Source organism: Cibotium barometz, chromosome 2 (assembly GCF_041138505.1).
Source record: "Cibotium barometz isolate CiBa-2024 chromosome 2, ASM4113850v1, whole genome shotgun sequence".
Classification (NCBI taxonomy): domain Eukaryota; kingdom Viridiplantae; phylum Streptophyta; class Polypodiopsida; order Cyatheales; family Cibotiaceae; genus Cibotium; species Cibotium barometz.
In genome coordinates this window covers 6,246,244-6,257,282 of record NC_141047.1, presented here as the reverse complement: position 1 = coordinate 6,257,282, position 11,039 = coordinate 6,246,244, and the positions used below count along the sequence as shown (strand labels likewise).

At 41.3% G+C, this 11,039-nt stretch overlaps 1 protein-coding gene across 1 annotated transcript; it reads right to left on the bottom strand.

Annotated features, from left to right (window-relative positions):
• Window positions 1-1,323: 1,323 nt before the first annotated feature.
• Window positions 1,324-8,614, bottom strand: LOC147640582 (uncharacterized). Its single transcript, XM_086808447.1, has 8 exons — window positions 7,943-8,614; window positions 7,757-7,849; window positions 7,399-7,530; window positions 7,167-7,295; window positions 6,834-6,932; window positions 2,015-2,110; window positions 1,761-1,873; window positions 1,324-1,648 (listed from the first exon to the last, which is right to left on the bottom strand). The coding sequence occupies exons 1-8, from the start codon at window positions 8,531-8,533 to the stop codon at window positions 1,345-1,347; spliced, it is 1,557 nt and encodes a 518-aa protein (XP_086664573.1). The 5' UTR covers window positions 8,534-8,614; the 3' UTR covers window positions 1,324-1,344.
• Between the last annotated feature and the right edge of the window lie 2,425 nt (window positions 8,615-11,039).

Here is an 11,039-nt window from a genome sequence, read left to right as displayed (position 1 = left end):
TACATAAGAGGCAATACAAGCTTTACCACTTGAGGATTATAAAGAAATGATCCAAATATCCACTATTGAAGCCAAAATTGATGTGCAAGGCTCTCATGGAGGTTACTCTATTTGATCCGTGTACAAGGATATATCCATAGGCTTACATACATGTAATCAAAAGAAACATCATGGGGGTGGATGCCATATCCCATCTCACAGCACAGAGACTAGAGTGGATAGAGCTAATGCCCATGGTAGGAGAAGGGACTTTAAGGAAGAACGTGGCCAGGCACACCAAGTCGGGGAGACTGTGGCATGCGACTTGGCATGCCTCACAAAAGACAAGCTTGGGGGAGTAAGATAAGAGGGGTCCCTTTGAACTATATATACCATGTTATATTCCACAATTGAGAATGCCATGTTTCACTCATTTGAGAAGGAAGGTCCATCTTTTAAAGTGTGAATATCTATTGAGAATGCCATGTTTCACAAGGAAGGTCCATCCTTTAAAGTGACCAAAATAAGTCAATATTCCACTTTTACAAAAACTAAGAAAGTATACGCAAAAACGAGAATTATTCTCTTATTGAAAAGAATGTGTTAACCATAATGGGGCAATAGTATTCTTATGCCATAAAGCATTGCAACATGGTATGTTGATTATCCGTATGATGGACATAATCTCATGATCGTTTGCTCATAATGTGATTCAAGCTCAGCAAGCAAACTTGAAGCTAACAGGCTAGGGTCACGGGTGTAGTAAATAGTTTATTTTTTCTGTTCACCCTTTTTCACACGTTTCTTGGCCTTCTTGTTGCCTTTGGTCTCTCTTTTTTCTTTATTGATTTTCTTTGTATCCGTTGAAGCTTGTGTTATGTCATTCTTTAATGCCTTTAGGTTAAGTGCAGGGGTGCTATTAGGGTCAAGATGAGGAGGAGCGATGTTCGGTTGATTGTCTTTGATTGGAGTCTTGTCTTGTAACCTCTGTACATTCAAGACTGTTTTAGCATCTCTCTTACCACAACTTGTTATAAACCTCCAACACATACTCTCTCTCTCTCTCTCTCTCACAAACACACACTAAAATATTCTAAATCAGAATTGTGATTATATTTCAAATTTGAATCATAAGTATGATCATGACTGCAATCAAAATCGTAATAATTATAATCGTACCCATATGCATCCATATGGATATGGACTGCTCGAAAAACAAAATATGCTTTGGTGTATAAGCATCTCGTTATTTTGATTGGTTAAGAAAGGTTTTTTATTTTTTTTGGGTTAAATTTGGTAGCCATATCCGCCATGAAAAAAAAAAAAAAAAAGAGGACAAATTGATTTCTGCCAAAGCTCTACTTTTCAAATGGCACATATCAAAAGGTGGGTTACCTCGTATAAGATGCTAGCTTGCGTAGCAACACAATCTTCTTGCAGCCTGGAGATGTTGTGCGTGAGGGAGACATTGCGCTTGCAGATTTCGGCCAATAGCTCAGCAGTGGACTTGGGGCCTTGGGGGTGGCCGGTGAGCTCATCCCAGTGCGGCCTAGGCGTCAACTGGCCTGCAGTTGCAGTTTGCAAAGCAGCTTTTGCTTGCAGCTCCGCAAGGGTCTTCTGCAACTCCTCTACCTTTGCCTTTGCAGCTCCTAGCTCTTGCTTGGGAACACTGACATTTTTTACAAACAAGATTGCGCACGGGGTAATTGCACTGTGTGTGTTCCCTCCCATTTATTAATATTAAGCATTAAAGTTACAGTAATATGAACAAAACCAAGGACCTGTCTGCAGCTTCACGTCGAACTGCCTCTACTTCAGCTTGAGCTTCTTGCAATTCTTGTGCCATAAATTTGTAGTTTTCTTCTAGCTTGGCATGACGCTCCTGCCTTATCATCTGCAGCAGACAACATGCTTCATGAATACCTACCTGTAAGTACTGATTAGCTTGATCAGTAAAGGGGAAGCAATCACCTGGCAATTATCATAACTACATCATTGGCTAATCAGGGAGGACGTACAGGAATCTTCCCATTACCTGCTCGCATTGTATTTCATGAGCTCTTGCCTGTTCAACTTTTGCCTTTTGCATTTTCCTCTTCAATTGTAGCATCTCCTCCTGCAGAGTCCTTACCTTACAAAGCAGGAGGAAAGTCAAACGTCAAAATATGGACTTTTAGAAATCATTTAATGCATGTAGTACACTAGAACAGAAATATGGGCCAACACTGCGGTTGTTTCAAGAGAGAACCTAGAAAATTTGAACGAATGAAGAGCCACATGAGCTGCAGCCTGGGTGGCCCCAAGGAAACCAATTGGTTCTTGAGGCTTTGCTTTTTTAAGCAAAATGATGCCGCACCATTTTCATGTTGCCTGTATTCTAAGAAATTAGCACACATACGGAGTCATATGTGTTAAGGTTTAAGCATTAAAGCAGTAATATGGACGCGTGGGACAAAACCATTAAGGACCTATCAGCATCTTCTTCACGTCGTCGAACTGCCTCTAGACGTTCAGCTTGATCAGCTTCTTGCAATTCTTGTGCCATCAATCAATGCTCAGGACCATGGAGAAAGTGTCCTCATAGTCAAAGTCGAAAGTTTGGGAGAAGCCCAAGCGAGGTTCGTAATGCTCCATTGTGCCATTAGGACTGAACTTCCGGCGAAGAATCCACCTCTTGGATGAAGACAATTGTCTCTCGATGGAAGAGGCTCTCTCCGGCCCTGTGGCAGCTCTAAGCTATGACCATTTGAAATATGATTCTCTCTGCTCCACAATTCAAGTTGGAGTCTTGTGGATCTTCCACCTGATCGAAGGCCGAGGGAAGCTCAGAGTCCAAGGGTGGGTTGGCGGATGGCTGAGCGCATAGACATCTTGCAGAGAGCGGTACTTCTTGGGAGGTGATTCTATTTCATGAGAAGACAAGGGGTGTTTTGGTGACGAGGCCATGGTTGGCGAGGATGTAGCAGAATTGAGGATGACTGTGAAAAAGCGTGTGTCCCTTGGCCATGAAGAGGTGGTGTATGTGGTCGGAGGAACGCATGGTCGGTGGAGGTGAGGCCATGCATGGTACGAGGGGACCAGTGTGTGGGGGTATCTCGTAATTGTAACATTGGTGGGCTCAGATATGGACATATGTAAATATTAATATGGGAACTATAAACTATGACTATGGCCTATATGCTTGTAAACATGGGCATGGCATAGTTAAATAAGTGTGAAAGGAAGGCCAAGTATATAAGATCTAATTATTGGGACTAATCTTACACTAATCATTTAAACTCAATCCTAGAAGTGAGCATGCTGAGATGTACTTTGATACTTTGCGATTCAAAGGATATGCACACACGTGGTGGAGGTATGTACAAGAAGATGGATATGACATCACTACTTGGATGGAATTCAAGGATAAAATGAGCTATGCATTTGTTTCCAAATTGCATGGTGCTCACAAGATTAGTGAGTGGGATGATTTGACACAAATGGTAAGTGTGAGAGGTTACAATCACAAGTTCCTCAAGCTCATGCTCTATGTCAAAGGCCTAGATTAAATTTCAAGGTAGTTTACATCAAAGGTCTTGTAGAAGATATAAGGGCCGATGTCAATACTCAAATGTCAACCACTCTTGAAGAAGTTATGATGTTGGCAGAGATATATGAAGAAAAACATGCCTTGAAGGATGGTTACAAGAGCTTCAAGCGGATTGAAGTTGCCACATCTGCTTGTGTGAGACACACAAGCAATGCTCTTTCAAATGTGACTATTCCTAGGTACCCTATTGTCTATGGAAAGGATGGTAACATAAAATACAAATTTGGTAGTGGTGCTTTAATTAAGGCTTCAAGTGGGGATGGAGAGGTCTCTAATGATGGTAGAAGCAAGGTAAAGTATGTCAAAGTATGTAAAAGAGGACCAGTTGAATGAGCTAAGGAGAAAAGGGTTGTGCTTCAAATACAGTGAGAAGTGGCACAACCACCATGTGAGGCTAGAAATGCTACTCTTAATGTCATACTCATGGAGATGGATGGGGAAGAGCATGCCAAAGAAATGGATGAGTTTGCGGAATGCAATGAATTAATGGGAGAAGAAGAGGATCATGAACTTGATGGGGATTTTTCTTTTTATTCTAGTGAAAAAGATTTGGATAACTATGATGATGGATTTCCAACTGTGTACTTTGGGTGATTCATGCAAGAATGCCACTTTGTGTACATTGTCTCATGATTCCTACATGGGGTGCAAAAATACTCAAACTTTGAGGCTTAAGGCCTACGTTAAGGGTAGAGTGGCACATATCCTTGTGGATAGTCAGAGTCTCCCGCTTCTTCTTATGGGCTCTCCGTACCCGCCCAAGCCCACCCCTATAAACACCCTTCCTTGGGATCTCCTTAGAGTATACATAGTTTTGTCAATGCCAAATCCTTGCAAAACCTAAAATTACAGCCACATCTTTGAACTCTTTACACACAGTGCAAGTGGCCAATGGGAGAAAGATGCAATGCACAATGTCATGTCAAAATGTGGGGTTAATTTTTTATAAAGATTTTGCGTATAAAGCTAAAGTGTTGGTCATGGACGTAGATCACAAATGAGGAGCATAGAGCAGGCGACCTCCATGAGGGTCTGGTTCTTCCTCTTGGCCACACCAATCTATTGAGGGTGTAGTTGATTAGCCCTAAGAGATGATGTGTTATGTGGTGTTTGGCCCTTGTGTCGAAGTACTACATGTCATCTGGGGCTACAAATGGTGAGCCAATGCTTGTGGTGAATAATTGGAGGGTTGTTTGATCATGCTTCATGTAGGCAGTTATTGCAATTACTATATTCAACCGAGATTGAGGGTGAAACTATCATGTGCATGCACATGGACATGCCTAACCCCTAATGGGTAGCACGTAGACAATAACATTTAGGGCATGAGCAGGGCACAAGAGAGTCCCAAAAGCTATCCTATGGGTGTAGGAATAGGTCGATAGGGTACAAGCAATGCTACACAGTTGGTCGCCAGCATGATGACATTTATTTATCCTCTCTACTGGTGGCTAACAGTAGGTCAGCCAGTTTGGGTGTTCTCAAGGGGCCTATATAAGGCTTGTGCATGATTCATTCTTGGTATCTGATCCCTCCCAAGGGGTGGAGTGGGGAAGCTAGACTCAATACTCAAGAAAAGAAGACCAAAGAAAGAGTTCAGGGACAGGGCATGAAGGGCCAGGGGATAAGTGGAGCAGATGCACATATCTACACCAAAATTTGCAGTGGAATTAGGGAATGGCAAGGTTTTTCATGAAAAGGTTCCCAAGAAGGGGAGGATGACAAGTATCGAAGATCATATGTGGAGACAGAGGATGATGAGAAAATTGTCCAAGGTCAAGGTTGGTCATCAAGTTTAGTAGGAGGGGATGTTATGTGCATTGTCATCAAGTTTAGTAGGAGGGGATGTCATATGCATGTACATGGACATGCCTAATCCAAGGCTAATCCCTCATGGGAAGCAGGTAGACAATAATGTTTAGGGCATGAGCAGGGCACCAGAGAATCCCAGAAACCATCCTATGGGTGCAAGAAAAGGTCGGTAGGATACAAGCAGTGGTGCAAGGTTGGTCTCAATAGCATGATGACAAGAAACATGGATTGATCTCGTCACTTGCTCTATAGCACAATCACGGTCAAGATGATAAAGCTGTTTATAATAATAACCACAAGTAACATTCCCATTATAGGGGGTGATGGGTGTGGGACTCTCAGGAAACCAGTTTTAGGAAGATTGATAACTAGAGTCAGTGTTTTGGGTTCTGTTTTTCCACTGTGGGTGCTTGGAATTCTTCAAGTTGACAGCCATGGCTATGGGTTTGGAGTTTGAGTTTGAAGAAGTTTGAAGTAAGCTGTTACTTTAACTAATGTAAGTTTTAATAAAGGTAAAATTGAAACCTAACTTAGGCTATGACTTACATAAAGTAAGTTTTATTATAAAGTCTAAACTAAAGTCCTAAGACCAAGGTTGACTTTCACAAGATGAAGGATCAACTCGGTGCATATAAAGAGAGATCGGGATCTTGGGCGCCAGGATTAGCTTCTATGCCATTCACAATCTGACAAAGGTCAATTCATTGGAGACACATCTCCATCTTGACACGTAGTTATTTTACAGGATTGGGTTGCTGTGAAGAACTTGAGCGCCACAAGAAGAAGATTGAGGTCAAGCCACCGTGTGTTCTCATTGACCAATCAGTGGAGTGACGAATTACGTTTTAATTGACTTTTCTACAAGTTGAAGAACTATGCTAGGCTAATTCCCTAAACCTCTGATACCACCTAAGAAATTATTAGCACAGAGATTTAAACGTAGCCGGTATGCAGAAGAGAAGAAGAGTGACTGTCGAATATATTGCATGCAGGCCAATAGCCTTAATCTTTACACAAAGAGTTAGCGTCATCCATTCAATTATTACAACATGCTTCTTATAAGTTGGATCTTTACATAGGTACATAGGGTTTGGTGGTCTTGTTAGAAGCAACCTTATATATTATTAACAATTCTTTTGCTTGCCTTTTTGTTGGATATGTCAATTGCTACAAATATCATGTCCTTCATTCAGTTTACCGAAAATATTCATTTAATAAGTTATCTTTGTACATGTATGATGTATGCGTCTTCTTTTGTTTCGCCCCCTTTTTTGGTTTTGGTTACCATTTTAGTTTGCCAATATGTTGTCATTCATCCATTGTACAAAACTTCAAAATAAACCCTCAGAAAATGCCTCCTTCTCTTGTAGTGCTAGAAGCTTGAGATAGCCATTAAATTATATGGTCAATCACTAAAAGGGTCGTAGAATAAATTTTGAGACTAAATATGTACCTGGATAATGGTGGCTTCAAGAGCATCCAATATGGTGGTGAGTTTACTCTCCATCTCCCTACCCACTCCTTCGGCTACTTTCAGCTTCTCTCTCAAATCCTGCTTCAATTTGTAGAATATAATGTAGTTCTCGTCAAAATTTGGATGTCAAATGTGCACCCTAATCTTTAAAGACCAGCCAAGATGAAAGAACACTAATCCTTGAAAACTCGTCAAGATGAAAGGACACCCATAATTAACTTGCTCTCTACAGTAATTTAGAGAGAGACATGGAAGGGAAGCTTCGCTTGATTATGTGAAAAACACCTAGAGTTGTGATCTTATTAATGGTACCTGGATTTCCTGCTCAACCCAGGCAATTTCAGCTTGGCGTGCAAGAATCTCAATTTTCAAGCTTTCTCTCTCACCTTCAATACTTATTTTCCGAGACTCTAACTTACCAACCAACTCAAAATATGGCACCTGCAAGCAATCACATTCCCATAATTTAACATTTCTTGGCTCGAGCAGTCACTCATTAACATAAATGGACAAATCCATAGCTTTTCTTTCTCAATAATCTTACACGTTGGAAGATAGGAGTGACGGTGGTCTCGGCAGTAACATAGGTACTGTGGATGGATTTGTCAAGCTCTTGGTGAATGGTAGAAAGCACTTGGGCAAAAGGAGTCTTCATCCTTGACAGCTCTTCAAGGAGCTAAACAACCAAAGAAGTAACAGCAGTGAACACCACGTGACCATGATCAGCTTTAATCAATTTATTTGCTCTAGTACCTTAAATATGACGTTAGCTCAAATCCCCATACAAGGTTAAATATCATCATCATCATGATGAACCATATTCCAGCTACTCCCAGGCCTTGCTTCTTGTATCGTATATTCACATTTTATAAGCATGTGAATGCGTTGAAGATCATACGAACCTGCCAGCACACTCTTAAACGATTTGCATCTGGCACAGCTGTGGTATTAGCCAAAGCATGCTTGTGTCGGCTTAGCATTTCTGCCAGCTTCACCTGTATATATATATATGGGGAAAAAAACATGGAATTACAAAACAAAAAAGAAACACATATTGATATTACTGGGTTAGCACTCATAATATCTACCTCGAGATAGACCGTGCAAGATTTGAAGTGATCGGAGGCGGCCTTATGGACACGATGTGCGGCAGCGTTTGGTTCGGCAGCCGGTTGACGTAACCGATGATCATCACCGACACGCACATCATCCCTTTCGTGGTGGAGAAAGCTCCACTTGTTGTTGTTGGGCGATGATGAGATTTTATAATTATGGGGTGGCTGGTGCAGGATACGCTCAGCGTTAAGGTCGTCGGGTCTCCAGTCTTTGCGGTAGTGCTTTCGCTCCTTGTCGCAGAGGCATTCGCGCTGGCCGTGTACTTGCGGTCTGATTAAGGCCGGATTGTCGGCGAGGTTAGCATTCCCGGCGTTGATGGATATTTGCATAAGAGGGTTACGGTGGACGTAGTGCATGGTGGTGGTGCGGTGAAAGTGATGGGAGGGGAGGAGGCGCATGATGGCGGCGTGGTAGGAGGGCGCGTTGCGGAGGTCGTAATCCAGGCTTCTGCCACGCGACGAGTGGCGCGGGCTGCCTCCGCTGCCGCTTCCACCCCCCCCATCGGACCACGTGGTGGATCGAGGGCTCTGAAACTGCTGCTGCTCCACCTGCAGAAGCGTCATCCAGCCCTAACCTCGGGGGTTCACAGTAGCCTTGACATCATGTGATATTCCGCCCATAACGGTTCTTTCTGCTTATTTGCACAATGCAGGACAATGCTGCCATGCAGACTGTCAGGGGTGCGCGATCGCTCCCCCCAACCCACCCCACCACCCACACAAAGAAAGACAGACAGACAGACAGAGAGAAAGAGAGGCAGGAGAGAGAGAGAGAGAGAGACGTGACGTTTAGACATGGTACACGTGCTTATAAAACCATTTCGCGGTTGAAGCTAGAACTAGAAATTTCAGCAATTGTCTTTTCGGAGCACCACAGCATTGTTTTTTTTTTTAACGGTCACATTGAAAAACAAACCAGTATGCATTTCATATTTATGTGATCACGTTTCATTTAATTGCCACATCTTTATATATCATCTTTATTCGCATGTGCATTTCATATTTATGTGATCACATTTCATTTAATTGCCACATCTTTATATTTCATTTTTAAGAGTGTTAAGTATTCTATTGGCTAGCATGGTTCCACCCTCCAAACGTACCATAAGGTACTTTGTCATCTTGAGCCTCGCGAGAACGGACATTTAACTTTTGTAAGATGGTGCTAGAATATAATTATCGTGTCATTGAGCTTAATATCAAATAGGGAAAGTCTACAAACTTAGTGTACATACTTGCTTAAGATTAGTATAGAGGTCATACCATTTTTAAGTTTGGTGAACTAGTGTGAAAACTAGTCACTTGCATATAAGTCATTTTTGATAATAAGTAATGGACAATCATTTCCTTACAATAGTTTACTTGTGAGCTCTCCTTCTTCCTCTTCTTGCTTGCTTGCATGTTTTTGAATTCATGCTTGCTAAATGAATGCATGCTTGAATAGGTTTAATTGTAGGCTTTCCTCTTCGATTAACTTCTTCTTCCCCTACTTTTGTGAGAGAGAACCATGGCAAAGAACCATCTCTTCTTGCTTCCATCTAGGCCTTAAGAGCTCTCCTTTCACCCCTTTGTGGCAAGGAGTATTCCGATGTGACAAAACTAAGTGATGGCACAATAGTAGACGGGCTAATGCAACCACATTGGGAAGTTGCAGATTGTGGCTCTTAAAGGAAAACCGAACAACACATGCATCGACAAGGCTAAGGTAAGCTCTTGACTTGAACATATTTGGTGCCTAATCTATCAGGGACTAGCCTAAGGCTTAGCTCCATTTTTTCACCCATTCTAAGCTATCGGGATCACCCAATATTGCTCGGTGTTGATTAGGAGGTCACACTTTGAAAAACATATAGTTTTGAAGCATTGGATGTGTTTTTTTGTTGCTTTTGATTTGGAGTTTATTTTGCATTAGGAAAATCCTATTGGGAGGATAAAACCCTCATTTCTGGTGATTTGTATAAAATTAGAGATTAAGAGGCTTAGATTTCATTACTTTAATCTAAGAGTTATCCTAGCAATTGTGATTAGGAGTGAAATCCAGTCCGAAAACATGAGCATTGAGCTCCATTAGGTTAAATTAGAGTGAAATTATCAAGTTTTATTCATGCATTTATATTTTTTAAATAATTTGCTCATGCATTGTGAAATTGGTAGAGTAGAAGTATGTTAAACCATCAAAAAACAATTAAAAATACTTAATTAGTTGCATCATAATCGTTAAATTAGAAATAAGAACACTAAGCACACTCCATCAAGTCTAAAAAATCACAAAACCACCAAAAACATAGCTCTCGTATAAAGGGCGTAAACCCATAGTCCCATGTAAAAAGACATGAATCTGGACATTCGAGCTTACAAACGTAAGCTTAGAGACATTGCCGTGATCCTGGACACATGAAGCCATGAGCCTAGAGACATAAACCTGCAAACATGAGCTTGGAGTATATTACGTGCCCAATATGTGCTAATTATTACAACCATAACTATGGACACACCTACCCATGTCCTTAGAAGATTTTCTTGTTACGTGCCCAATATGTGCTAATTATTACAACCATAACTATGGACACACCTACCCATGTCCTTAGAAGATTTTCTTGTTACACAATCTATAACATCTACGAATTTAAAGAAAATTTACTATTAGAAAATTAAGTACACTCATTACCTACTTGCAAAATAAGTGCACACCAATCGTGTCATATGCCTTGTTCTTAGATTTTTGTGCCCTAAATAGGCCTATCCAGAAAAGTACGTGGACTGAATTTATATAAAAAAGGTATGAGCCTTTAGATGTGAACCTGCATACATGAGCCAAGAGATGTGAGCCCAGACATGTGAACCTACATACGTAAGCCAAGAGATGCGAGTCTAGAGATGTAAACCTACATAAGTGAGGTAAGAGACGTGACTCTAGAGATGTAAACTTGGACACGTGAGCCTAGAGACGTGAAACTGTATACATGAGTCCATACATGTGAACCTACAAATGTGATCCTGTAGACATCGTGAGCTTATAGACATGAGTCTAGAGGTGTGAACTTAGATACATGAGTGTAGTAGTACCTAA